The sequence below is a fragment of the Pipistrellus kuhlii genome, unplaced genomic scaffold (assembly GCF_014108245.1).
Source record: "Pipistrellus kuhlii isolate mPipKuh1 unplaced genomic scaffold, mPipKuh1.p scaffold_m20_p_8, whole genome shotgun sequence".
NCBI classification, from domain to species: Eukaryota; Metazoa; Chordata; class Mammalia; order Chiroptera; family Vespertilionidae; genus Pipistrellus; species Pipistrellus kuhlii.
Window position 1 is genome coordinate 31,089,812 of NW_023425584.1, and position 24,194 is coordinate 31,114,005.

At 46.5% G+C, this 24,194-nt stretch overlaps 3 protein-coding genes across 20 annotated transcripts in view; 2 read left to right on the plus strand and 1 right to left on the minus strand.

The window, feature by feature from the left end:
* Window positions 1-8,508, plus strand: part of SEPTIN8 (septin 8) — a 27,014-nt gene extending 18,506 nt beyond the window's left edge. For 5 of the 15 annotated variants that reach the window (XM_036423661.2, XM_036423657.1, XM_036423659.2 and 2 more), the window contains one exon: window positions 7,188-8,508. In XM_036423661.2, coding sequence (XP_036279554.1) covers window positions 7,188-7,353 — 166 coding nt within the window. In that variant the 3' untranslated portion in view covers window positions 7,354-8,508. Of the gene's footprint in view, window positions 1-545; window positions 3,519-7,187 lie in introns of those variants that run through there. The other 10 variants (XM_045576877.1, XM_045576876.1, XM_045576878.1 and 7 more) reach the window with 4 other exon arrangements.
* On the minus strand, window positions 8,132-11,932 carry CCNI2 (cyclin I family member 2). The gene is made up of 4 exons (XM_036424293.2): window positions 11,520-11,932; window positions 10,995-11,232; window positions 10,389-10,463; window positions 8,132-8,473 (listed from the first exon to the last, which is right to left on the minus strand). Exons 1-4 carry the CDS (start codon window positions 11,930-11,932, stop codon window positions 8,132-8,134), a joined length of 1,068 nt encoding a protein of 355 aa, XP_036280186.1.
* A 1,086-nt stretch (window positions 11,933-13,018) lies between these two features.
* Window positions 13,019-24,194, plus strand: part of KIF3A (kinesin family member 3A) — a 30,902-nt gene continuing 19,726 nt past the window's right edge. For 2 of the 4 annotated variants that reach the window (XM_036424795.2, XM_036424796.2), the window contains exons 1-5: window positions 13,021-13,178; window positions 16,129-16,402; window positions 22,097-22,241; window positions 22,385-22,469; window positions 23,058-23,163. In XM_036424795.2, the coding sequence (XP_036280688.1) occupies window positions 13,173-13,178; window positions 16,129-16,402; window positions 22,097-22,241; window positions 22,385-22,469; window positions 23,058-23,163 (616 nt within the window). In that variant the 5' untranslated portion in view covers window positions 13,021-13,172. Of the gene's footprint in view, window positions 13,179-16,128; window positions 16,403-22,096; window positions 22,242-22,384; window positions 22,470-23,057; window positions 23,164-24,194 lie in introns of all 4 variants that reach the window. The other 2 variants (XM_045576378.1, XM_036424798.2) reach the window with 2 other exon arrangements.

Below are 24,194 nucleotides of genomic sequence, written 5' to 3' on the forward strand. Positions count from 1 at the left end.
CTGGAAGTGGGGGGGTACACAGGCCTCTGACTCAGGAGCGGACCCCCAAAGTGACTTTGTCCCGCTCCCTGCCAGCGTGGCCCAGGCCACAAAGAAAAGTCAGGCAGAGTCCCCCGAGCAAATAGGCGATGGAGAAGCCACTCAGGAACGAAGAGGACAGGGACCTGTGGCCGGGCCACGGTCTGAGGACCAACGAGTTGGGTGCAGGCTGCCTGCAGGGGCGCCCGCCCAGCTCTCGGGGTGGGGGCTGGACACTGGTGCCAGGTCTCCTTGCTTATCCCGTGTGGCCGGGGCCTGAAAAACAGGTCTTTTCTGTTTACTGGACATGCCAGAAAGCTTCAGTCAGTTTGGCCTCTGGGGGAGAGAGCCTTCCTCCCAGGCTGGCCCTGGGGAGGCCAGGAGCGGTGTAGGGGAACGGGTGAAGCGGGAGTGCTCTGTGGGGGAGGGAGGGGGCAGTGATGACCACTTAGTTAAATGGCTTTGATTGGTTGTTATTTATTCTTAAAATTTTAATCCATATTTTGCAAAATTATTTCCCCAATCAGATCTTGACCCTCAGCCCGGGACACCACACAAACTGAAGCGAATGCTCCTCCGCTTTACTCGTGACAAATTGCCAAACTGACTGCCCTTTCCCAGTGTCCACCTTGCTGTCTTTTGCTTCTTGTTTGATTTTGGCCGTCTGCGTATCTTTTTAATGTGTCTGTTTTTTTTGTTCTGTTTGTTTTATTTTTATTTTTCAGTTAAGCGCACGCACAGACTTACATGTCAAGAGCGGACTGTAGACTGTCATGTGTTAAGTTGCTTGAGTTACACCTTGTGACCCTTCTCCCATAAACATGGTGTGAGGACGGACTGGGAGCCGGTACAGACTCCAGTGTTTACAGCCTTGCTCTGTCCCCGCCCCCGCCCCGGGGCTGTGCCGGGCCTGGCGGGCCACCCCCCTCTCTCTATGCAAACACGACAAAGCCATACGAATGCTGGAATCCCAAACTGATGAGGCTTGTTTTTTTCAGAGCCAGTGGCTGGTCTTCCATTTACAGTGTCACTATCCCTTGACGGAGCAGCCATGTGCCGCGCTGGCGAAGGCCCCGCCGGCCGTGCCCGGCCTAAGGGTTCGGCGTCCGGAGGGCCGCTCACGAGGTGCCTTAGTGCTGCCTAGGTGTGGTGCGGTACTCATGCTGCAAAACGTGTCCGATTCGCCTCGTTTTAATTTTTTCTAACCTAGCGTTTAATTTCAGTAACCGCTTCTAAAGCGCTTCTAAATTTTTATTTTGTCACGAGCGTACAGACAAATAATACCCTCTCCCGTTATTTTCCTACGTAACACAGATTACCCTGATTTTTTAAAGACTAAAAGTATCCCGGCCTTTTTTTTTTTAAAATGTAAAAGGATCCCTATACTACCCCGGGAGAGGTGGCAATAAACATCCTGCAACCACAGTGTTTGGGATTTCTTTACGGAGGAAAGTGGGACACGACCAACACCCACATCCGGAGTGTTCACTGTGAATGTAAATGGAACAGCAGCCCCAAGCCCTTGTCTGTGCCCCTGGGGTGCTACCCGTAAAGCAGGGACCAGCTCCGTGTGTGTGTGTGTGTGTGTGTGTGTTACGTGTTCTTCATTCGGACTAAGACCCCCAAACCAGTCCCGCATGTTCCTGATGCACAAAACGCTCAGCCGGGAAGAGGTTTTTATCTCCAGGTCCTTGTTTCCTTCTTTCCTGGCTGAGTCACAGGGCAAAAGATGAAGGTGTCTGATGTCTGTGGACACTTTAAGGAAAAAACAACAACACACAAACTACCAGCAAAGAGCTTTTTCCTTTCAGCTGCATTCTTACGGGGGTTGTTTTAAGGAAGTACGAGCATCATGGAATTCTTCTGTGCTCCCGTTGGCTGGCAAGCCACCCAGAGGATCGGGGCTGACCACGTGGCCTGGTAAAGCGGGAGACAAAGGAATGAATGAGTGAAGGAAGGGTTTCACTGAATGTAGAGGAAGCCCTGTGCTGGGCACAGGCTCCAGAGTAACACGCAGCGCCTCTCGACCTCACAGCCCAGCGCACTCCCTGGTGGAAGCTTCGGCAGCCGGGCGGATGGATTGGGGGTTGATAGTCTGTTTTCATGTCCTCTTCCTCCCTCCCCCCGCCCCCCAGTGCTGTTTTATTGATTTGCCGGACCATGTCTGGGCTTCCTCCTGCCCTTCTGAGATGGTGCTCCATTCGGAGTGGGGAGGAGGGGTGAGCCGCTGTGAAATGGCCAGAAAAAGGCAGCCTTTTTCCCACGCGCCAGGAGCAGAGCAGGTGCTGTTGATGCTCAAAGTGAACATTCTCCCGGGGTTATGCCATGACCAGGGAGGATGCAGACTTGGAAGGGGTAGGAACTTGAACGATTTGAGAAGCCGCCTTCCAGAAGAACGTGGACATACCATTAGGTGCGGGGCCTTGAGGACTGAGCTCCATTAGCCTCCCAGGACCTCCGCCTCTGGGTGTGATCACGTGGGTATCCAAATAGGCAGTCAGCATATCTGGGCAGATGTGGCTTGTCTTTAAGTCATTATGTGAAAGTATATGAACTTGGGCAGAAGTATGACCTGAAGATAGAGCCTCTGTCCGCTAATGGGTTTCTGAGGATGAGGCTTGATAAGAAAGGAGGTTTTTGTAAGAAAGGAGGACTCCTGGTTTCTGAGCCAATGTGGGGACTCAAGTGGGCAGACTCTGCCCCCCACCCACCACAGCCGGTGAGCCGCTCCCGGGGCATCCTGGAAGGCCAGAATGGTGGCTGGCTCCGGTTGCATTTTCTGGGGTCTGACCTGCCTCCCTAGGTCTCACTAGCGTTGGTGGACCTTACTACACTTCCTTCCCGGTGCTGTTTGTGTTTGGAGTTTTGTCATCATCAGCTGAGACCAATTTAATCCTTGGTGCACAAGGGGAGCTTAACGCTTGCCATGGTTTATTTAACCAGCCGCCCCTCCTGGGATGTGGCCCCAGCCCGCAGAGTCTGCTTCCCCTCCCTTTGTTTCTCAGTGTCATTGATTGGCATTATGTGGGCTGTCAGTGGGGTCGTGCTGGCATTGGCTGTCACGTCTTTCATGAATCAAGTTGGTTTGGGGTAGAATCACCATATAATTTATTGTCCAGACTGAGAGGTTTCCGAGCGAAAGGAGAGGCTGTTAATTATTCCAGCTCAACAGGCATAAGCCAGGCCTGTCTCAGGCAAACCAGGAAGTGTGGTCACCCCAGTTTAGGGAAGCTGGAGCCGAGGTGGTTTGTAATGGTGCAGACTGACGGCATGGATGTGTATATGTCTGTGTGTGGGCTCCCTGTTACACAGGGCTCATGTTACTGGCTAAGAGGCCTGAGGGAAGTGTGGCTCGCTAGTCTGTTACGTTACCATGCTTTTCTAAAACGGCTCCCCTTGTTAATTCATTTACTCCTTCATCCATTGACTGTTTTCGTTCCTTTCCATTCACTTTGTACTTGTTTCCCCCTCCCCCCCATTAAATTTTGCATTTATTTTGAGTTTTTTTTGTGGTGTCTTTTTTGGGCAGTAGCTTTTCTGATTTAACAAGTTTTCTAGCCTGTTAATCTGCTTCCACTGTGGTAAAATGCAGCTTGTCTGTTCTGTGAACTTTGTGGGGTGAATCGACTTCGGTAGGAATTGCAGGGATGATGCAGGACGCGAAGAAGGCAAACTCTGCCCTTGAGGAGTTGACATCCTTGTGGAAGAGGCTTGACGCGGTATAGCTCACACCCGAGTTCCCATGGTGCGCTGCGCATTGCTCTAAAGCCCGTTACATGCATCGATCCCCTCTGCTAGTGAACTTCATACCAATTTTATGATGAAGTACCATCTCCCCCATTTCACACCTAAGCACAGAGAGGTTAATGAATTACCCAAGATCACACAGCTAGTGCCATGGATGTTTTGGGATTTGAATATTAGTAACCTATACCCTTAATTTGTGAGCTGTAGCTGCTCTTTGGCAACCTTCGGAATGCTGGGAGAACAGTGGAAATGCAGCCAGCATGCAAGTGTTCAGTCTGCGTGTGGGTTGATGGGCCTGAGATGGTACTGTAAGGTGGGATGCCGTGATCGGCAGACCAATATTTGGTTAAGAAAGGTAGTCTTTGTGGTTGAAGGAAGTGATGACAAGCTCATGGGTCCATTTGTTGAGTCTTCTCTGTTGGGCACTAGATGAATCTCTGTGAAGGCCAAAACGAGGAGATTGGGACTAAAATCCGGGGAGCTGGCAGTCCAGCAGGGAGACTGGTAGGCAGACACCCCTAGTGAAGGTACAGCTCAACTCTACCCTCGGGAGGCAGGAACAGGAAGGAGAGTCTTCCCCAAGATTTGAATGACAGACTCTCCTGGAAGCCAGGGGAGAAGGCCTTGCTGGCCAAGGGAACAGTATTGTGCAGCTCGGCTCACCCATGAGAGGGAAGAAGTAATTGGACAAGTTTAAGGAAGGTACATGATGCTCCCCAACCCTGCACTTCCCTCAGCCCATCTGAGCCTTCTCCCATCTCCATTTTCTGCAGCCACAGCCCTCTGTGGTGGGGACAAAAGGAAGATGGGTTGTGGCCATATTTCTCCCACCACAATGATCCCCAATCTCTGATCTGAGGTGAGATATGTGTTCCTAATCTAAAAAGAAAAAAAAAGAAAAAAGAAAAGAAAAGAAGGCACTGTTAGAGGAGAATAGGATGGGACCCCAATTCAATATTGAACAGCATCAACATTTTTTTTTAACTTACAAGTGGTACTTAGGCAATACAGAAGTTTGCTTCCCCAAAGAGGAATTTTACTTATATCCCTTAGCCCAATCCTGGGCTTCACACACCTACCTTCTCTTTGGAAATTCAGAGTTGGATTTGCTCTGGGAACTCAGCTCACATCCAGAGCCACCTACCTAAGAGGTCCAGATACCTCCCACCAGCCCCCCCAAAGTCAAAGACAGCCTGGGCTGGTGTGAGCTCTCAGGAGGAGCCCCACGCTGCCCACCATGATGCCCACTGACAGTGGAGGGAAGGAGGCAGAGGATGGTCCTGGCCACTGGTGAGCGCTGTGGCCATGAGCTCCATGCTGCTGTTGGCATCTCCATCTGTGCTGAGGACAATGGCTGACGGGGCCCAAGAGATGGTATTCCGTCTGGGTCTGACTCTAGCGAGTCTAAGTGCATGGTACCCACTTAGATGTAAAATATTCCGACAGGGTTGCAAGGACTTAGTTTATTTTTACAAAAGCTCCAACAAGCAAATTTGTTTTAAGAAAAGGTCAGGATCGGTACTGACTACAGTGCAGACAACAATTGGTTGTTACAGAATATCTGGACCTTGACCACTTTGCACCCAGTAGCAAGTCATACTCCCCACGGCTTCGCACATTTACAAAAAATGTTCACATTGGAAAGGCTTCACAAATCACCTCTAAATGTGTGGCGCAGTCATTCGCATCCCAGCACGACTCACACAGCTCCAGCTGGCATCTCTGCCAGCTGGACTCCGCTGCTTCAAAAATGGCTCTATAGTGTCCCAGCTTCGGAGCGGCAGCTGGTGGCTCCCTCACAGCCATGCTAATCACCTCCTCCTCCTCCTCCACTTCCTCCTCCCGGCAGCACTGAGGTCGGAGAAGGCTCGGCCTTAGAACCCGCTCATCTCAATGAAAGCTCTTGGAGCTGTACCTCCCCATCACAGGGGTCACGCCCTGAAATGCCATTCTGTAGCATAAAAATGTCTCTAGCTATGCCAGTCAACCACTTTGCTTGAGTTAGCAAAGGGGAAATATTCTTAAGGCTTGATCACATTATCGTACATTAAAAAAAACCAGTCCTTATAAAAAGAAGACATAAGTCATGGCCAAATCAGGGTAATTGTATCTGGAGGCTGTCCTGTTTTTGCAGTGGCAGGCAGGCTGGCTGTGCTGCACGTGTTTGCGATAGGCCTGGGAGCTGGAAGCACCTGGCCAGCTCGGGTGTGTGTGTGTGTGTGTGGGGGTGTAGATCAGCAAAACCTGGTCAGCCAAAACCAGCCTGGCCCCTAAAAAAACCAAAACCAAAACAAAAACCCCACAAAACCGGCCCGGCCCTTCAGCCCTGAGCAAGGCCTTCCACTGGCTTCACACTCCAGCTCGCTTGGGGGCTGATACCAGCCCTTGCTGGGAAAGAAAACCAAGCTGCCGCATAAGCCTTCATTCCTTCTCCCTGGGGAAAGAAGGGAGCAGGGTCAGGATCTGCCCTTATCTCTCACGATCCCAACCTTCCCCCCCTTTATTTTCTCTTAAGGACCCAGGAATTTTTTTTCTCAGCTGTTCTTGTAGGGCTTTTCCCCCTTTCTTGTTGCAAAACCCACAGCCTAGAATTTAGAGGCCAATAGAGGAGAGGTTGCTATTGCACTCGGAAGGGCGCCGGGGTAGGAGTGCAGGCTGGCGGGTGAAAGAGAACGTTGCCTGTGCAGGAGGAGGACTAAACACTTCCCAGCTGCTGCTTTGCCAGTATCCCGCAGTGGACAAACTGCTCCATGCTGACCTGCGGTGAAAACAGTGGTCATGTCGGTGCAGAACCACGTCACATTCTAAGGGATGAGCAGTGAGCGTCCAGATGTTGGCATGGAGCAATTTCAGAAAGGGGTCCAGGCACAAAACGCAAGCACGTTAACCTTACCACCCCAGGGACATCCATCTCCAACCCCAGTAAAACCGTAATGAGTCTAACGCTGCATTCCACCCTCCTCTGTCCATCCTGAGAGATTCTGACAGCACCGCCCCACCCCTTCCGCCCTCAGTGCCTGGTATCATCGACTCATATATAGATGGTGAGAGGTCTGAAATTTACACTCACCAGTATTAAGCTCTGGGTTGCTTCCTTCTGAACTGGACATGCCGTGCCCCCCCCCCCCCGTCTCCCCCCCTCCCCCCCGGCTCTAAGGGCTGCCACTGAGATGAAGCTTTCCGCACTGCCAGAGCCCCGGGAGGGGAACATGTACCCCATACTCAAGCCCCGAGGGCATGCCAAGTGTGGGGAGCCTAGCCCTTCGGCAGACTCTTTGCAGAGTCGTCATGGCCAGAGCATCTTGGGCCAAGGGACCAAGGAGGGCCGTGGGTCCCCGTTCGGAGGCAGTGTGGCAGCTCAGGGAGCAGAACGGAGAGCGTGGTCTGGGGGCAGAGTTGATGTGTACCTGTGCTTTCTTTAGCAGATCAGATATAGGAGCACGCCAGTCGGGCATGAGCCTCTCCAGCTCTAAGGTGATGATGACCAAGGCCAGTGTGGAGCCCTTGAACTGCAGCAGCTGGTGGCCCGCCATGCAGTGCTGCAGCTGCCTGGTCAGGGACGCGACGTGGAGGGAAGGATTCCTCTGAGGCAGCAGCTCCACCACGTGGGGCCAGCCCTCGACCACCATGGCGTGGAACTGGAGATTGTGGTTTTTAACGTTAGAGCAGAGAACCCCATACTTTTCATATGTCGACGACCAAAAGTGCAAACAACTTCAATTTTCATCAGGGAACATCGAATGTTGCCCAGTCACTTTCACTTCCGTTCATGGCCCCACCAAGGGGCTCGGGGCTTCATGCCCATTTTGTGGTCACGCTGAGTTCCAACCTTGGAGAGAAAAGGCAGTCTGTTCCCTAACAGGGCCCTAAGAGGCCCAAAGTACCTAGATGACAACGTTTCAGTGCTGAAAACCAGCAGGGAAAGTTGCTTGTACCTGCCTGGGATGGGAAGAAACTGCGACGTGGCCACAGTGGCCAGTTTTCACAATGAAACAGCCCTTGCTGATACAATAATCTTCATGCTTCATCACAGACCAAAAGCCCATGACATTTCCACACTTACATAATTTTGCCTTACTAACAGAATCCTATCCTTAGAGATGACCATCATCCCCCAACTAAAACCCATACCGACTAATAGGATATTTTTAAGTGCCAGATCAATACGGTCTAAAGCCTCAACAAGGATTGTGTGTAGGTGAATCAAGACAGCTAAGTGAATGTGTGTAAAGCGTTGAACAAGAGCGGACAGCTTTTTATGTACAGTATTCATAGAATGGAAAGTTAAATATTTTTGCAGTGTGTATTTAAGAGAAACCATAACAGTGCCGTCTAAAACTCTTTTGTAAAGTATCTTTACTGTCCTTCAGAAGTGGAAGTCTGCTGGAACCGTGTTGGATGTAAGGTACATTTTCACTGCTCCATGTGTCAGGAGCCCTGGGGGCCACCTCTTTGTGGTGCATGTGCAAGGACGTGTGCACGCGTGTGCTTGGCCGTCCTTTGTGGTGAGCTGTTTCCAAAGGCACACGCGAGTCCAGGGTAGACTCTGCAAACTCCTTGTACTTACGATGTTCAGGAAGTCCAGTGGCGTCCCAATACAGAGATCCCAGTGCAGTTTGTCCAAAATAGCCAGCTCCATCCTTAGCAACTCACTCGGGGTATAGTCAGAGCCACCGTACTCTATGAAGTCCCTCACGCGTGGAATTAACTGTACAAAGAAAATAAAGAGGCCAACGCCCTGTATCCTGTCATGGTAGCTTTTGTCTTCTTATCCATGGGGCTGGTCATCCGTGAGCCTGGTAGGGTTGCCTTCAAGTGACCTGACAGAAAATACTTCGGAAGGAAAACCCAACCCAGATCCCAAGTCCCTAGGCCCCTGGTCGGCAAACGGCGGCTCGCGAGCCACATGTGGCTCTTCGGCCCCTTGAGTGTTGGCTCTTCCACAAAAGACCACAGCCTATTTTGAAGAAGTGGTATTAGAGTCTATTTTGAAGAAGTGGTATTAGAAGAAGTTTAAGTTTAAAACATTTGGCTCTCCAAAGAAATGTCAATCCTTGCACTGCGACATTTGGCTCTGTTGACTAATACGTTTGCCGACCACTGCCCTAGGCAGTTGTTACAATGTGTAGCAAATATATCACATGGTCACACTTGCAAACAGCTTTTGATTCCCAGCTGCACGTCAGCGCCTACCCAGAGGTGTTTGGAGATAGGGCCCGCTCCATCTTCTTACCCAAAGCTCTCTAGGACCTGCTCCTGAGCCCTACCATGACTGCTTGTGGTAGAGAGAAAAAGTAGTAGGCTTTTCTGTTTCATGGTCTGCACCAGACAGCCTCAGCTTTGGCAACACCATAGCTGCAAACATTCCCTTCAGCCTTGTTTTAAGACCGTTCAGTTTTGGAAAAACTTTGATTGTTTTTCCCCTCCCAGAGGGACTATTAAGGCTTGTCTCTAAGTAAACATTCAAGTACCAAGTGCATTAAAGACTTGGTTCTGCTTTTTTAGATAAAGTATTACTGTAACCCTTAGAAATATTTCTTTCAAAGGTCACCAACTTGATCTTTAGTTGGGCAAAGCAACTTTTGGGGGTTTAAATTAAACAAAAATGAAAAGTATTTTCGTTGAAGATTTGGCACCGGACACGAGTGACTTCTCTGTCCCCTCAGACCCTGAGATGAGCTAAGGGAGACCCTGTGGAAGTGGCAGCGGTTCCAGGATACCCAGAGGGGAGGGAGGAGGCCTGCGAAGGGTATTGGGAGAGAACTTGTCCGGAGCAGGACCACAGTGAAACTCAGAAGCGCAGCGAGCCGGACGCTCTTGTGGAGGCTTCTCCTCCGCCCTGCCCCTCTCCAAAAAGGGCCTGAGTCCCTGAGGACCAGGTTCATGGGCACAGTCACATCTCACAGTCTCAAGCACCTGGCTTAGATGTAGTGTCCAGGAGTGGACATGAGGCCACATGGTTTGGGAGGCCATTTCCTTAGCTCAACAGCAGATGCCGCTGCTTAGTGGGAGGTGGCATCTGGCATCAACCAATGAGGCAAGATGTTTGCCAGGAGCTCAGGTTTGCTGTGCCTGGGGACGCAGCTGTTCTAATTCTTCGTTTGTGGGCTCCGGAGTCCCACTAGCCTAAGAACGGACAGCAGAGCCCTGGCCAGTGTGGCTCAGTTCATTGAGCACCGTTCTGGGCACCAAAAGGTCACCAGTTCCATTCCCGTTGAGGGCACCCAAAAATAAATAAAATATTAAAAAAAAAAAAGAAAGAACAGGAGATATCGTGGGAAGTTAATAACTTTTTTCAAAATGCCCACCATTGCCCAGCTGGTGTGGCTCAGTGGATGAGCATCGACCTACTGTATGAACCAGGAGGTCACGGTTCTGTTCTGGTCAGGGCACATGCCTGGGTTGCGGGCTCCATCCGCAGTGTGGGGCCTGCAGAAGGCAGCTGACCAACAATTCTCTCTCATCACTGACATGTCTCTCTCTGTCTCCCTCTCTGAAATCAATAAAATATATTTAAAACAAGAACAAAATGTCCACCATTCCCAAGTACACAGGAAACTCGAGTGCTCCAGTGTCACACCCTTCTATCAAGCAGTCCGGAGCGGACTTCCAGAGGAGCGTACCTCCTCCTCCTCATTGATCTTTGCAGCAAGTCTCAAGCAGGTGATCGTGACAATGTGGAGTAAGCCCTCTCTTACCTGCAGTGGAGAAAGACAAGCGAGTGGAAGATGAATGTCAGAAACAAACTGGGAAGCACTTGGGATATTTTTTTTTTCTTTATGAAATTAACCCCCCTCCCCGCTTTTTTACAAGACTGATGGTATTCCTCCATAAATAAGTTAGTGGCAGCTTTAGATGTGACCACTGGAACTGCTCCTGATGGTATCCGTCAGGACAGACGCCTAGTCAGTGGTCCTTTCTTCACTGGGGGACTGCCTGGAAGGGGGCATGTGACACCTTCTCAGGGAACCCGTAGCCCCATCCTGGCTCGGGCCAGACAAGCACACCCTACCTTCTCACACAGGAGGCCCTTTCTCAGCGAGGCCCTCTCAACTCCAAGTCCACCCCTGACAAGCACACACCACTGAGCCACAGGCACAGGGTGGGGTGTGGAGAGGGTCCGATGCCAGGATCTGAGCATGGAGATGGCTCCTCTCTCAGGCAGCCTTGGGGAGCAGAGGCCGCTCCCTCTCCCACCGCCCCTCACCATCCCTCCCAGGGCTGCCTACCGGTCCGGAGGCCAGCAGGCGGCAGCAGGTGGTGAGGGCCAGGTTGAGAGTGGTGTGGGAGAAGAAGAAGTAGTTGCTCAGCCTCCGGAGCTCCAGCACGACCTCCTGCAAAGCGCCGCTGAGCTCCTCCTGCTCAGGGGTGGGTGGGGGGTGGGGGGTGTAGAGATGGTAGGGGAGGTAGGGGGGAGGGTAGGAGAGGAAGGGGGGGAGGGCAGGGGAGATGGCTGGGGGCTGGTCCCTCCACCAGTGGCAGGAGCCGCCTGCTTAAGGTGAGCAGCCCCTTTGCCTTTGTGGGGGGATGAGGACACATATGTAGTACCTTCATCAATAAAGAAAAAGATTTAAAAAATCGCGGAGGGGGAAGCGCCTCCCTGCCGCCCAGAGGCTCGGCGTGGCGGCCCCTTCCCGCCCTGAGCTGAGCTCCCCGACTCCAGGCCCTTCCTTCCCCAGCGCCTCCGGCAGGGCAGCCCCAACCCCCCGGTGAGAGCGTGAGCCCCCCTGTGCCTCTGCCTCCTGCGGGGACACCTGGGCGCGGGTGCGGGAGGGCCCGGCGCGTGCGGAGGGGGTGCGGGTGCTCCCGGGGCCCCCGCGGGGACCGGTACCTGGGGGTGGGGGTGGCCGCCTCGCCACAGGCGCTCCTCGCGGCCCAGGGCCACGTGCAGGTGGAGGACCAGCCGCTGCTCGTCCAGGAGCCCCACCGAGTCGCTCAGCAGCAGCGGGGCCCTGGGGGCGGCGGCGGGGCCTGCAGCTCGCGGGGTCTGCGCAGCCCGCCCCCCGGGCTCCCCCCTCCTCCGAGGCGGCGGGAGACGGAGCCTCGCGGCCCCTGCGGCCCGACGCCCGTCCGGCGCCTCCTCCGAGGTCGGGGACCGTGCGCCCGAGGCCATGGCGAGCGCCGGCCCTGCGTCCGGAGCGGCCGCCCCGGCTTTTATGGCTTTCATAGCCCGGCGCCGCGCTTCGCCGAGCAGCCCCACCTGGCGCGGCGGGTTCGAGGCCCGCCCCTCCCAGCACCGGCTCCGGCGGTGAGGGCACCCACCTGGGACGCGGCCGGACGGGGCGCGCAGGTGGGCGAGGGACCCTCTTTTAAAAAATACATATTTTATTGATTTTTTACAGAGAGGGATAGAGTAAGAAACATCGATCAGCTGCCTCCTGCACACCCCCAACTGGGGATGTGCCCGCAACCAAGGTACATGTCCTTAACTGGAATCGAACCCGGGACTTTTCAGTCCGCAGGCTGACGCTCTATCCACTGAGCCAAACCGGTTTCGTCCAACCTTTCAATTTTAGACACAATAAATTTGAAATGCCTATTACACATCCAAGTGGAGTGGTGTTCAGGGAGTGGTTCAAATAAGAAAGACGATAGATAGATCCGTTTGTTCTTCCATAAAAATGTATTGAAAACCTGCCCTGTGCCAGGTCCTGTTCTCAGTCCCATTTTAAGTATTGGAGATACTAGTGAGAATGTCAACAAAACACCTCACGGATCTCACCTTCTAATGGTGAGAGATCATGAACAAGTCATCAATCAAGCGCAGTAATGTTTCTAAAGTCTTTAAAGCTCTTCGGATGGGGGCACAATGTATAATTGCTATTGAAGTTTTTCTTTTTGTGTTTTTAAAAAAAATCCTCACCAGAGGATATTCCTTCCATTGATCGAGAGAGGAAGAGAGAGAGAGAGGGAGAGAGAGAGAGAGAGAGAGAGAGAGAGAGAGAGAGAGAGAGAGAGAGAGAGATGCATCCATGTGAACAGGGGGCCAGGAATTGCAAGGGCTGCTATTGTTTTTTTAAATATTGGAGTATTGCAAGAGCCAGAAGATGGGGCTCGATGGAAGGAAATGCCTCCTTTTCCCAGTGACAGCCAGGCATCCCCGCCCCCAACGAGCCAGATGTGCAGCGCTGCGGAACGGCAGCATTGCGCAGGCGCAGTCTGCCTGGCGTCCTAGGAGACGGACTTGGAAGCCTCTGCGCAGGCGTAATTCGTGGAAGCCCGAGGCCCGGGAAGGGGGCGGGGCGAGCCGGGAATGCGCCTGCGCACAGCGCCCTCCCGCCCGGAGCCGCAGTCTCGGAGCGCCCGGGCGGTTTTTCAGTTATCGCCGGCCAGCCGCTCCCGCGAACCCGGCGTCGTTGGACTTGCACCCTGGGCGCGGACGTCCCCGGGCACGGGAGAGAGCCACGATGCCGGTGAGGAGAGTGGCTCAGCCGCTGTGGTTCCTCTTCATCTTCGCGGCCTGGCCCGGGGGCGCGGCCGTTGCCATGGAGGCGCGGAGCGGGCGGGGCAGGGCCCGGCCTGGGGTCCCGGGGCCGCTGGGGAGCCTGGTGGGTGGGTAAGGCCTGGGGTGCGCGAGCCTCCACCGGCCTTGGGAGGGACCCGGGGCCAGCTCTGCTATCTCTGTCGCTGCTGCATCCCGCAGGGCCTGCGCTGCTTGAGGGAAGGCGCTGTGCCAGAGGATGCGCGCTGGCTCTCAGCTCTGCCCGCCGGGTTGGGCCTCTGGGAGCGGCCACCGAGAGTCGCCTTTGGATGCTCCGCACCCCATAGGATCTCCACAGCGGAGCCAGGCTCCGGAAGGCAGCAAAGCGAGGGCTGCCTGCCCCTACTCCAGGCCCCTGACTCGAGCTGTCATTTCTCTCGTGGCGCCTTAGCTTACAGTGCAAGAATGTAACCCCTAGGTGCCTTTGTGTGTCAGGGGGTGGGGGGAGGTGTGTTTGTCTTGTGCATTTAGGAAAGGGGTGGCCTTAGTCCAGTTATAGGATCATGGATAACACCTGAGCCACGGCCAGTTATTTGATTATTACGAGGCCTTCGACAGTTATTTAATCTTTCTGAGCCCTTAGTTCCCAAGTAATTTTACTTTTCCTCATTGGGTTGTTATCAGGATGAAATAAGATACTGCTGGGGAGAAATAAAGGACAGTGCTTGACACGTAGCATTCAATACTCAATATTTGTTCCTTGTCGTTGCTTTCAAATTGTTTATCAATTCATTCAATAAATATTGGGCACCAACCACAGGGTAGGCACTGGAAATACAATATTGACCAAAACCAGCCTGGTTCTTGACCTTGGGAAGAGAGAAGCTTGTCTTCTTAGGCGGAGGTCAAAACCATACCTGTTTATAGAGACAAGCCACTTAACATTAATGAAGTCAGATGGTGGCATACAATAGATAGAAGTACGTTCTGATTAATTTGTAAAGTGTTGCCATGTAGGAATGCTGGCTTACAGATGTCAGATCATCTCCCCCCCCACCCCCCCAAGAGAATCTAAAATTGTTATTTTGTGAAAATTCAATTTTTAACTTTTAGCAACTAATTAAAAATACTTATTTTTATACATATTTTTATTGATTTCAGAGAGGAAAGGAGAGGGGGAGATGGAAACATGAGTGATGAGAGAGAATCATTGATTGGCTGCCTTCTGCGTGCTCCACAATGGATCTGGCATGGACTGGAAATTGAACCATGACCTCCTGGTTCATAGGTTGACTTCCAACCACTGAGCCACACTGGCCGGGGCAAGAGATTTTTAAATACTATGAGCCAAACAAAGGACATCTGTGGGTTGAATTCAGCCCCTGGACTACCTGTTTGCAACTTCTGGTGTAGACAGAGAAAAACAGACACTAATTAAATAATGAGCTATCAAAAGTGTAATTGTACCAGATGTAAAAGAAGCGAGAAGTGCTCTCAGGGCCTACACAGGCATGCCTCGTTTTATTGCTCTTTATTGTGTTTCACAGATGTTTTGTGTTTTTACAAATTGAAGGCAAGACCTTCCACCAGCAAAAAGATTGACTCCTATTTCATTACTCGATTTATTGTGGTTTGGAACTGAACCTGCAGTATCTCTGAGGTGTGCCTGTACAAGGATTTGACCTACTCAGAGAAGTCTGCCCAGGTGAAGTGTATTTTGAGCTGAGATCTGCAGTATAAATGAAGAGGAGAGTGAGGAATGTTCTAGGCCAGTGGTCGGCAAACCTCGGCTCTCGAGCCACCTGCTTTGGCCCTTTAAGTGTGGCTCTTCCACAAAATACCATGTGCGGGCACGCACGTACAGTGCGATTGAAACTCCGTGGCCCATGCGCAGAAGTCAGTTTTCGGCTCTCAAAAGAAATTTCAGTCGTTGTACTGTTGATATTTGGCTCTGTTGACTAATGAGTTTGCCGACCACTGTTCTAGGCAGAAGGAACTACAAGTAAAAAGGTCTGTGGTGAGAAGGATCATGGGGACAATAAAAGGCCTAAAAGAAAGCGCTGTGGCTGTGGCCAAGCACAGTAACTTGTGAGATAAGACAGGAGAAGTAGACATGGGCCAGGGCCAGATCTTACCTTTAGGATTGTTATTTTTATCCTAAGATCTGTGGGAAATCATTGAAGAATTTTAAGTAGGTTGTTTCTCGAATATCAAACAGTAGTCATACTAAAACATTTTTCTCTGCTGCCATTTTCCCCCTTTCTGTCTTTCATTTATTGTTGTCTTCTATAAAGAAAATAGACTATACATGTATTATATGATAAAAATATTTTACTAATTCATTATAAAAAAATAAAAGTCTCAGGAGAACAGAGGACCTACTACTTACTATATTCTTTTTTTTTTTTTAAACTAAATCTTTGTTTATATTATTACAAATGTTCCTCTTTCTTCCCCCCCCCCCCCCCCCATTGCTCTTTTCCGCCAGGTTCCCACCCCACCCTCTGCCCTTTCCCCACCCCCCATTGTCCTCATCCATAGGTGCACAGTTTTACTTACTATCGATATATTCTTGATGATTAAAGTCGTTAATTTTGTTCACATGTGTTTTCCTACAGGTAGGAAACTCAGGAAGCCCAGGACTTTTGTGCAGAATGGCAATAATATACTGATCACTTCTGCTTGAGTAGCATTTACTATAAATGTACATTATATTTTCCCTCCCCTCATTTGTGTTGTAAAAGAAACTTCTTTTTCACATTTTTAAATACACTTTTTCTATGTAGCTGTAAGATCTTTAATTGCATTTAACAGACATTTATGGAGTACTTACATGTGCAAGGCACTGAGATGGCAAAGTAACCTTTTTAAATTTTAAACATAACCTGTTGAAGGTAAATGTAAATGTTCTTTTGATGATCTGTAAATATTTTCTCCACCAGATCAATAAATCAGAGAAGCCAGAAAGCTGTGATAATGTAAAGGTGGTTGTGAGGTGCCGGCCCCTCAATGAGAGAGAGAAATCCATGTGCTACAGACAGGCTGTCAGTGTGGATGAGATGAGGGGAACTATCACTGTGCATAAGACCGATTCTTCCAATGAACCTCCGAAGACATTTACTTTTGATACAGTTTTTGGACCAGAGAGTAAACAACTTGATGTTTATAACTTAACTGCAAGACCTATTATTGATTCTGTTCTTGAAGGCTACAATGGTGAGTACTTTATATAGTTCACCTTCTTAAAAAACAACTTTATTCTGGTATTATTAGAACCCCACATATTGCAATTATAGTTTGATGAGTTGTAGTAAATACATACAGTTGTGAAACTATCACACAATTCACCCCCAAAAGTTCCTTTATATCTACTTACAGTCCCACCCCCAGGTAGCAATCAACTTGCTTTCTGTTTATGGTTTCACCTTTACTTAGAACACCATATAAATCAAGTCATACGCTATCTCATCTTTTTTATCTGTTTTCTTTTACTTCGCATTATGTTTTCAAGGGGTATTTATGTTGTAGCATCTATCACTAGTTTGGCTCCTTTTTATTGCTGAATATATATCACCTTTTATGATCTTTAATGGAAATCTGGGTTATTCTAATTTTTTGGCTATTATACAAAACGCTGCTGTGAGCATTCTTTTTAAGGCTTTGTACAGGCACATTTTAAGGTTTTTCTTGGGTAGATACCTAGGAGTGGAATTGCTGGGTTGTATGGTTAATGTATATTTATTTTATTTTTGTGAAGTGTGTATTATAATTAATTGGGAGAATAGAAAACAACTTGTTTGGCTAATTTTTTCCCATTAATTTTTTATTTTATTTTTCAATTATAGTTGACATACATTATTATGTTAGCTTCAGGTGTGTACCCCAGTGATTAAACAGTACATAACTTACTCAGTGATCACCCTGATAAACTTAGTACCCATTGACACCATACAAAGTTATTAAAATATATTGACTATATTCCCTATGCTGTATTTTACATCCCCGTGATTATTCTGTAATTACCAATTTGTACTTCTTAGTACCTTTTTTCACCTATTCCCTCAACCCTCTGCTCATCTGGCAACTGTCACAATGTTCTCTATGGATCTGTTTACAGTTCTCTATGAGTATAAGTCTGTTCAGTTCTGCTTGTTTGTTTATTCTTCACATCAGTTAGTATATCATTCATTTCTTTTTAAAAATATATTTTTATTGATTTCAGAGAAGAAGGGAGAGGGAGAGAGATAGAAACATCAATGATGAGAGAGAATTATTGATGGGCTGCCTTCTGCACGCCCGACACTGGGGATTGAGCCCGAAACCCAGCATGTGCCCTGACCCGGGATCGAACTGTGACCTCCTGGTTCCTAGGTCGACCCTCAACCAAGTGCCCTAAAAGCAGAGCCTGAAGAAGGTGAGGAATCTATCCACATGGGTAGCTGAGAGAGGCACATTCTAAGCAGAGGAACAAATAAGCACAAAGACCCATAAGCAGAAATGTGCTTGGTGTGTTCCAGGAATGAGGAAGCCAGAGGAGTTGGCATCAAGTGAACAAACCCAAGTGTGTTAGACAAGGTCAGCGTGGTAAATGGGCAGAGCAGCTCCTGTGGGTATTGTAGGCCAGAGAGAGGACCTTGGCCCTTCCTCCCCTGTGAGGGAGGCTCTCCTATGTTTTTATCTAGGAGTTGTAAACATTTTAGATCTTAAATTTAGGTCTGTCATCCATTTTGAGTTTTTATATGTGATGTAAGAGTCTAGTTCTTATTTTTTTTCCTTCTTGCCTATGGCTATCCAGTTGTTCCAGCACCATTTGTTGAAAAGGCTATCCTTTCCTTTGGAATTAACTTGGTAAAAATTAATGGATCACAAATGTGTGGGCTTATTTTGGATTGTCTATTCTACTGGTAGTCCATATATTGGATATATCCTGTTTTGATTACTGCAGCTTTATAATATGTTTTGAAATTAGGTAGTATATGATCTCCAACTTTATTCTTTTTCAAATTGTTTTGTTTTGTTTTTTTTGTTTTTTTCCCCTGGTGTTCTTTGCATTTTCATATAAATTTTAGGATCACCTTGTCAATTTCTACCAAAGTAACTTAGGATTTTGTTGAATTGTTATTCTGACATTTTTGGAGTCTTCTGGTCCAGGAACATGATAGATTTCCCCATTTATTATGTCTTGTTTAATTTCTTATATTAGTAGTTTTATAGTTTTTAGTTTATAGACCTTGCACTTCTTTTCATAAATTTGTTTTTAAGTATCTTGATACTTTGTGAATAGAACTGTTCTCATAATTTCATTTTTGGAATTATGCATTGTGAATATATATAAATGCACTTGATTATTTTAGTAGGTTTTTTTATTTATTGAGATGATAATTCAAATAACATAAGATTTACTACTTTAACCGTTTTACAGTGTACAAGTCAGGTTTTCAGTACATTCATAGTGTTGTGCAACTGTTACTATTATTAGTTTCCAGAACATTTCCATTACCCCCAAAAGAAACTTTTATCTGTATTAGTAGTTACATCTAATGCAGCTCTCTCTTACTCTGCAACAATTTATTACTTTCTGTGTGTATCAATTTGCCTCTTCTAGGCATTTCATGTAAATAGAATCAGACACTATGTAGTCTTTTGTGTCTGGCTCCTTAGCATGTTTTCAGTGTTCATCTTTATTGTATGTATCAATAATTCATTCTTTATGGCAAAATAATATTCCATTATATGGGTATAATATATCTTGTATATTCATTTATCAGTTGATGAACAGTTATTTTCATTTTTTGGCTAATATGAAGAATGTTACTATGAACATTCTTGTACAAGTTTTTGTGTGAACATGTTTTCAGTTCTCTTATGTATTTATTCCTGGAGTGGAATTGCTGGGTCAAAAAGTTAACTGCCAGACTTTTCCACAGTGGCTGCAATTTTTTTATACCCACCAGCAATGCATGAGGTTCCTAATTTCTACACATGCCAAAATTTGTTATATCTTTTTTAAAAATTGTTTAAAGTATTACATTTAGTAGTACATATATCTCCTTTTTTATTCCCCATTGGCCTTTCCCCAGCCTCCCCTACCCCCTGGTGCATGCCCTCGTCCCACCCTCCAGTGTCCTGTGTCCATTGGTTGTGCTTATATGCATGCATACAGTCCTTTGGTTGATCTCTCCCCCCTCTTTCCCCCCCCCCCCACTTTCCCAACACTCCTCAGTCCTCCTGCTGTAATTTGACAGTCTGTTCAGTGCTTTACTGCCTCTGTATCTATCTATTTGTTCATCAAGTTATAATGTTCTTTATTTTCCATAAATGAGTGAGATCATGTGGCGTTTTTCTTTTATTGCCTGGCTTATTTCACTTAACATGATGCTCTCCAGGTCCATCCCTGCTGCTGCAAATTATAAGAATTCCTTCTTTTTTATAGCAGTGTAGTATTCCATTGTGTAGATGTACCATAGTTTTCTAATCCACTCATCTGCTGATGGGCATTTAGGCTGTTTCCAAATCTCAGCTATGATGAATTGTGCTGCTATGATCATAGGGTGCATATATCCTTTCTGATTGGTGTTTCTAGTTTCATGGGATATATTCCTAGAAATGGGATTACTGGGTCAAATGGGAGTTCCGTTTTTAGTTTTTTGAGGAAAGTTCATACTGTTCCCCACAGTGGCTGCGCCAGTCTGCATTCCCACCAGCAGTGCAGGAGAGTTCCTTTTTTTCCACATCCTCACCAGCACTTGTCGTTTGTTGATTTGTTGGTTGATGATAGCCATTCTGACAGGTGTGAGATGGTTCCACATTGTCTTTTGATTTGCATCTTCCGGATAATTAGTGACTTTGAGCATCCTATCTAATGAAGAGGGAATATGCTAATTGACTATCACTCCATCACAAAGATGGCTGCCCTACAGCTGAGGCTATGGCTGCCCCACAGTTAAGTTCCCATAAGGAGCCTTAACGAGCAATCAGCAGGGACCTGAGGCTGTGCCCTCCCCCACCCCCTGAGGCTTGATGGGGGGACCTCAAGGTGCACCCCCAGTGCTAGTGGGGGAAATTCAGGCCGTGGTCCTGCCCAGTGGGGCTTGACTGGGAACATGAGGCTGCACTATAGTTTCATAATTTCTGTTATCTGAATTGCACTGGCTAGAACCTACAGTACAATGTAGTAGTGGTGATAGTGGGCATTTTTGTCATGTTCCTGATCTTAGAGAGAAAGCATCCATTGTTTTACCAGTAAATATGATGTTATTTGTAGATTTTTTTTCTTTCTTTTTTTATTGTCTAAAGTAGGGGTGTCGAACTCAATCAGAGAAGGGGCCAAAATCTAAAATCCAGCCTAAATCGCGGGCCGAATGGTTTACTGAACAGTCATAAACTGTCATTGTGATGGAAACGCAGCGGAGTGCAGTGATGACAGCGCGGTGCGGGCCACATTGCAAGGCCTGGCGGGACGGATTTGGCCCGAGGGCCTTGTGTTTGACACATGTGGTCTAAAGTTTTACATATGTCTCCTTTTTCCCCAATTGACGACTTCTCCCCACCGTCTCCCACAGCCATTCCCATCTCGGGCAAGCCCCAGTGCCCCAGTGAATGTGTCCATTGGCTTTGTTAATATGCAGGCATACAAGTCCTTTGGCTGCTATCTAACTGCCCCCCCCCCCCCACACACACACATCATTTGTCTCTGGATCTATTCTTGTTCATCAAATTATGTTGATCATTATATTCCACATATGAGTGAGATCATGTGATATTTATCTTTCTCCGACTGGCTTATTTCTATTTGTAGATTTTTCATAGCTATTCTTTATCAGATTGAGGATTTTTCCCTCTGTTTTTAGTTTGAGAGTTTTTTCAGGAATGTATATTTTGTCAAATGCATTTTTTTCTGCACTTATTTAAATTATTTTTTTTAAAGTTTGTTAATATGGTCAATTCCATTGATTGATTTTAAAATGTGAAACCAGCCATGCCACCTGGTTATAGTGTATTATCCTTTCGTATATTGTTAGATTTGATTCCCTGAAATTTAAAAAAATATATATTTTATTGATTTTTTACAGAGAGGAAGAGAGAGAGAGATAGAAACATCAATGAGAGAATCATTGACCAGCTGCCTCTTGCACACCACCTACTGGGGATGTGCCCGCAACCAAGGTACATGCCCTTGACCGGAATCGAACTTGAGACCCTTGAGTCCGCAGGCTGACACTCTATCCACTGAGCCAAACCGGTTTCAGCTTGATTCCCTGAAATTTTTAAAAATATAATTTTATTGATTTCAGGGAGGGAGAGAGAGATGGAAACATCAATGATGAGAGAGAATCGTTGACTGACTGCCTTCTGCATGCCCCTTACTGGGGGTTGAGCTGCAACTACCATTTACTTGTACTCTACCAGACATCATGTTGGTCACTTGAAGTGTTTCATTTGGTCCTTACTATTAAGTAGGATAGCTAAATTTTTATTCCCATTTTATCTTTTAGGAGACAATCTCTGGGTAGAAACTTGCTTAAGGTCAAGTGGATAAAAAGTGGCAGATATGTGATTCACACTGAGGTCTTTTTGATTTAGAATCTGTATTCTTTTGCTGTAATTACGCTATCTTTTCCAACTTATGTAACATTAAATAATTAATGTGCACATTACAAGAAATGTTTTTAAATGTAAGATTTTACATTTAGGGTTTGGAATTCTTTTTATTAATAATTAGAAATATCTCATTAATCGTGCTTTGCTCATGAGGCACAGAATACATACATATTGTAATTGTTAATAAAGGTGAAATTTGTACTAGAATTCAGGGAAGAAATTGCATCACAGTGTCAAAGGAATTAATTTTAAGAGCTGTTGTTCTGCAGACTTATACTCTAAAAATACATTGATTTTCTTCATTTTCAGGGACTATTTTTGCATATGGACAAACTGGAACAGGCAAAACTTTTACTATGGAAGGTGTTCGAGCTGTTCCTGAACTTAGAGGAATCATTCCAAATTCATTTGCTCACATATTTGGACATATTGCAAAAGCAGAGGGTGATACAAGGTAAACTAATTCTTTTATTTTTCCAATATTGACAAGTACAGACTTAAGAAAGGCAAATAGGTACAAATTTTATAAACAGCTTTTAAACTGTTTTTATAAATATTTCACCGTTTCATATTTTTAAAGTGATGTTTTATTTATAGATTTTTGGTTCGAGTATCTTATTTGGAAATATATAATGAAGAAGTTCGTGACCTCTTGGGCAAGGATCAGACACAGAGGTTAGAGGTAAGGATAATTGAAATTGGAGTACTCTCTAAAACAATTGAACGTTAAGACCAGTAGTATCTATGCCTGCCTCTTTAGCCAGATATCCAACCCATCCTACTCCCACCCCTCTTTCCAGCCTACTTTACTCCTAATTCAAAATCCTTACATTTATTCTTTTCCTCCTACCCCAGATTGTCTACTTCCTGTTTCTTTAAGTCTTAGCTTAAACATCATCTTAGGGAAACTTATCCTGTCCCTGCTTCATCAGTGTAAGTCTCTATAATGTATTCTTTCACTGTCTTCTATTTTTTTAATTCATGGTGTTACACAGTGAAATAAAATAATTTTTGTGTGTAATTATTTGTTTGCATGTTCTCCCTATAGATTTTCACTTCCACAAGTGTGGAGACTGTTTACCTTGTTTATCACTGTCTACTCTATCTAGCAGTATCTCACAGTAGGTGTTCAATAAATAATTGTGTTAAATAACACATTATTTACATGTAGTGGATGTTCAATGTTCAATAAATAACACATAAATGTTCAATGAATAGCTGTGAAAGAATTATGGATATATGTATTAAATCTTATGATTATTTATTTTAGGTTAAAGAAAGACCTGATGTGGGAGTTTATATCAAAGATTTATCAGCTTATGTGGTAAATAATGCTGATGATATGGATAGAATTATGACACTAGGCCACAAAAATCGTAAGTGTAAATTATAATTTTGATTAAACATTTATGTGTTGAATAGGCTGGTTTAGAAGCAAAAACTGGTGTGACATTTTGTTCCACAAAGCGGATTTTTAAGTTTCTTGAAAATCCTTTCTCTGATTATTTACTAGGTATAATCGATCCTTGGACTCTATAGTCTGCAGGCCGACACTCTATCCACTGAGCCAAACCAGTCTCGGCAAGAAATAGTTAATTTTATACTTAAGAAAATATGATAAGTTAGTCATCTCACAAATAGCCTGCCTAGCAACTAAAATGCAAATTTAAATTATTCAGTATATTTACATGTGGGCATCCTTGTACATTGATTAATATTTTTGTAGAGCAGTGTTTTTAGCCTTTACACCAAATTTATTTTTTAATATATATTTTATTGATTTTTTTTTTTTTTTTTTTTTTTTTTTTTTTTTTTTTTTTACCGAGAGGAAGGGAGAGGGATAGAGAATTAGAAACATCGATAAGAGAGAAACATTGATCAGCCGCCTCCTGCATACACCTTCCTGGGGATGTGCCTGCAACCAAGGTACATGCCTTTGACCGAATCGAACCTGCGACCCTTCAGTGTGCAGGCCGACGCTCTATTCAATGAGCCAAACTGGTTAGGGCAAATTTATTTTCTTTAAAAATTATATTTTTGAATAGGTAATTCATACACATAATGTAAAATTCAAAAGGCACAAAAGTATCCATTGAAAAAACAAGTCTCCTACCCTTGTGTCTTAGTCACCTGGTTCCCATTCCTGTGGCAACTTCTGTTAGTTTCTAATGTACCCTTTCTGATGTAGTCAGTGTGTTTTTAAAGAGTGCTTGTCCTCTTACTTTATTCACTTAACAATATTATCTTAGAGATCATTTCACATTAACACATACTTACCCTATATAATAAAAGGCTAATATGCAAATTGTCCCCTCAACCAGGAGTTTGACCAGGAGGTGGGACCGGGCCGGCCAACCGTCTGCGGCTCCTCTCCTAGCTAGCCCAGCCCAAGTGGCCCCAATCTGTA